Source organism: Thermobia domestica, chromosome 7 (genome assembly GCF_964235325.1).
Source record: "Thermobia domestica chromosome 7, izTheDome1.hap1.1, whole genome shotgun sequence".
Classification (NCBI taxonomy): Eukaryota; Metazoa; Arthropoda; class Insecta; order Zygentoma; family Lepismatidae; genus Thermobia; species Thermobia domestica.
In genome coordinates this window covers 255,363,815-255,368,010 of record NC_137460.1, presented here as the reverse complement: position 1 = coordinate 255,368,010, position 4,196 = coordinate 255,363,815, and the positions used below count along the sequence as shown (strand labels likewise).

At 40.2% G+C, this 4,196-nt stretch overlaps 1 protein-coding gene across 1 annotated transcript; it reads left to right on the top strand.

Moving 5' to 3' along the window:
* Window positions 1-432: 432 nt before the first annotated feature.
* On the top strand, window positions 433-2,819 carry LOC145689682 (uncharacterized). The gene has a single exon (XM_081763879.1). The coding sequence runs from the start codon at window positions 435-437 to the stop codon at window positions 2,817-2,819; it is 2,385 nt and encodes a 794-aa protein (XP_081620005.1). The 5' UTR covers window positions 433-434.
* Window positions 2,820-4,196: the final 1,377 nt, after the last annotated feature.

Below are 4,196 nucleotides of genomic sequence, written 5' to 3'. Positions count from 1 at the left end.
CAGGGACCCCAAGCACCGGAGGTGAACGCTCTACCACGGAGCCACTGCGCCCCCTAGTATAGCACTAATCACACGTCAGAACGACTGTGCATAAGACCCAGTTTTATATTTGTTCTTAATGTTTTTTTACTCATATCTTGAGCTCGGAACAGCCGAAGCAAATAAACCTATAAGCTGGAATGTTATACTTGATCAATGCAAGGGTTTATACCTACTTTTGGGCCATCCTGTATAGCATTGACTGAGGGAATAAAAATAGATTTAAAAACGAGGACATAAGATTATTTATTTAAAAATTTTGTTTAAGAATCTTCGTGTTTAGTTGACAATATTTTAACGTTTTTTCCTTCCTATTTTTAGTTATTTTTATTTATTTTTAGGTTTCCAAAATACGATTTTTTGGTGACGAAACTTCCGAAGTGTAGTGATTAATAATGAACGAATACGTCTGCAACTTATGTGAGAAGACCTTTAAATTTCATCGGAACTTGACACGCCACAAGAAAACAAACCATGATAACTTCAGATTTATTTGTGACTTGTGTGGTGAAAGTAAAAGAAGAAAGGAAGACTTAATTAAACATGTAGAAAGTAAACATAAATTTTCGTCCCAGAATGAGAAAATGTCGATACGTTGTCCTATTTGTGGAGAGAAGTCAAAACTGTCCCATATCACACAACACTACATTAGTGAACATGATATTGTCATCAATAACGAACAATTCGAGTTTCCTAATGAAAAAGAGTTTCAGGTCTGGAAAGAAAATGTAGAAAAAGAACACGTGTCTAAATTTAGTTTGAAACGAGAATATAAGAGAAAGGGAACTGAAGAAACAAGATTCATATTCAGATGTCATCGTGATGGCATATTTAAATCATTAAGTAAAAATATGCGACATCCTAAAATATTGGGAACTAACAAAATAAATGGACATTGTCCCGCGAAAATGGATGTTGTACGCCAGGTTTCCGGAGAATTTAAAGTTACTTTTTGCAGAACACATGTTGGTCATCAGGGAGAGATGGGTCGTTTAAGGCTTTCTAAATGTGAGAGAGATAATATTGCCGCTAAAATTGCTCTCAAGATTCCATTCGATGAAATTCTGGATTCTGTGCGCAATTCAATCTGTAATGATAACATTCAGCGTGTGGACCTTCTTACACGGAAAGACCTGCACAACATTGCACGTGACTATAATTTGAAAGCAGACACTGTCCGGCATAGTAATGACTGCACTAGTGTTGAATCTTGGATCTATGAAATGCAGGCGTCTGGTGGTATAGTACAATTTTATAAACCGCAATCTGTATTGTTGGACACTCATCCTCAGCTACGTTCTGAGGATTTTGTACTTATACTAATGAATGAGTCTCAGAAAGAAATGCTCAGACAATTTGGCTCTAATTGTATATGTATGGACGGCACACATGACCTCAATCCTTACGGATTTGAGCTCACTACATTACTTGTGTTAGACAATCTTTGTGAGGGCTTTCCCTGCGCTCTGATGTTTTCTAACCGAGTTGATCTCCAAGTGATGGAAATATTTCTATCTGTGATTCGAGAGTCTCTAGGTGATTCTATTCAAACTCGAATATTTATGTCGGATATGGCTCCTACCTACTACAATGCTTGGATCAAAACAATGCCTCCTCCACAATTTCATCTATATTGTACGTGGCATGTGGACCGAGCCTGGAGAAAAAATCTTTCTAAAGTAAAAGGACAAGAGAAGCAGATAGCAGTGTACAAAGTTCTAAGAACTCTAATGGAAGAAAGAGATGAATCAGCATTTACTAAAATGTTGGAAGAAGCTATGAACGAATTTAAAACAGATCCAGATACAAAATCATTTGGAGATTATTTCGAAAATGAATACAAATTAAATGCTCATAGCTGGGCCTTTTGCTATCGACTTCATGCAGGCCTAAATACGAACATGCACTTGGAAAGAATGCACGGGATTATAAAGCACTTGTATTTCAAGGGCAAGAAACCAAAGCGACTTGCTATAGCTATCCACACAATCATGCGGTTTGTCAGGGATAAAATGTTTGAAAGGTTAATATCTATGTACAAAGGGAAAGTAACATCGAAACTGTCTGTAATACGCCAAAGACACAATCATTCATTGGAATTGCCTTCGGAGAATGTTATTTACGAAGAAGGGATATGGAAAATACCATCCCAAAGTGGAACCGACATTTATGAAGTGCGAAGTTCAGAACAACACTGCAATTGTGAACTTAGATGCAGTGACTGTAATACGTGCATTCATTCCTTCTCCTGTACTTGTCCAGATTCGGGTATTAAATTCAACATGTGTAAGCATATTCATCTTGCTGTAAGAGTGAAATCTCAAATGGAAATAATGCAAGATGAGCCAAGTAACGATCGAGAGCTTTTTATTGCGGAACGGGAATGCATGGACGTCAATCCTGATATAATCATAAATGAACTGTCAAAAACCCGATCAAAAAGCAACAAAAGTAAGGAGGATAAAAAAGCAGAGATAATGAAAATGTGGATGGAGGTACTTGAAAAAGCAGAATCGGATGAAGATTTCGAAATAATTAAAAAATATATAATTCCAATGCTTCCATCCATTGAAGAAAGGAAAGCTAATCCCAAAATAACAGTTGAGTCACTTCCGCCTTCCACAGTGAAATTTTCCCCCCAAAGGAAGCTCTTTTCCACCAAAAAGAAAACCACCAAAAGAACATCCACAGTAACAAGACCATCCGAAAATGAAAAACAGGAAATCACCCTTCACTTTCTTCTCGAAAAAAATCAGCATAAAGAACAAGAACTCGACTGAAAACAAGACGTTCCCCACAATTTTCTTTCCATTGCAAAAAGTAGCTTCGATCTTGAAATGTAACGTCTGAAGAAAATTATTTATCGCCATTACGTGTGTGTGTGTGTGTGTGTTTGTGTATCTTTGATCGCATTTCGTGTGTGTATATTATTTTAATGGAGACCAACAACATGGCCATATACTCTGTGAACCCCAAGCTGCAATCGAACACATGATCTTCTGCTTCAAACCCAGGCGTATGTTCACTTATTTACTACCTTGTCCTTTTGCGTGTGTCGAGTCTTCCTTTGGAGAGTGTACTTCATGGAAATCATCAACGTTTCTGGGAAAAGTGGTAAGTAAACATTTTGTTATTCTAATGCAATTTATAACATGTTCATAAGCAGGACGTTTGCTATATCCCATCTCAATATTTCGTATTCGTACTACTGAATTCACAAGAACTCGGCCCGTCGGACAGGAACTTCCATGCTCTCTCTTCCTCTGGGTCTGTACACGAAAATAGCCGAACGTTTCCGAGCACGTCCTAGTTCGTGTAGCTGATTGCTTTGCCTTATAGTTCAGGTACTCCGGGTTTTTGCTTGCGAGACGTAAGTTCCGCAGACCACCATGGAACACGCCGGCGGGAAAAGTCGCCACCGCATTCTGGAATGGAACCATGAGCAGCATCAAGAACAGTCTGCTCAAAAGCTTCAGCCACAACAGCTACAGGGAGATCATCACGATAATGAAACTCACTGAGCTCACGGAATTTACGCCAGTCAGCATGCTTCAGATTGAAGCGGCGGAGAAGAAAAGGAGGGGTAACAGGGAGACCTTCAACAAACAACGGGAAGTGATCACTGCCACAAAGATCAGGATGCACTCTCCAGGTCAATGAGGTCAAGAGACCAGCACTGCACATGGAGAGGTCGATACAAGAATATGTGCAATGGGCAGTGGAGAAATGAGTAGGACTGCCATCGTTAAGGATAAGCAAGCCACTCTCCTCAAGAAATTCCGTGACCTCGCGGCCACGACCGTCAGTGCGGACAGAACCCCACAGACGGTGATAGGCATTAAGGTCTCCTACAAGCAAGACTGCCGGCTCAAGTTGATGGAAGAGCTGAAGCAAATCAGCGGTTGTAAAGGTTTCTGAGTGAGGAACGTACAATGAGCAAACTGTAAGCGGGCGAGAAAAGTGTACTCGCACCGCAACGGCTTGCAGGTGGGATACAATGTGAATTTGCTGAGAATACACAGAATCGGAGGCACAGACTGCCACGCCGCCAGCAGCGTGACCAGCATCTGACTTATCACATCTGTACATAGTGTACCCAGAAAGAAGGAAGGACTGGGCAGGCTTAAAATGCGTTTCTTGCAAGCAGACAGCAACTG

Bases quoted from the DNA above. Each gene is read 5' to 3' on its own strand.
- LOC145689682 (XM_081763879.1), top strand. From the start codon at position 435: ATGAACGAATACGTCTGCAACTTATGTGAGAAGACCTTTAAATTTCAT.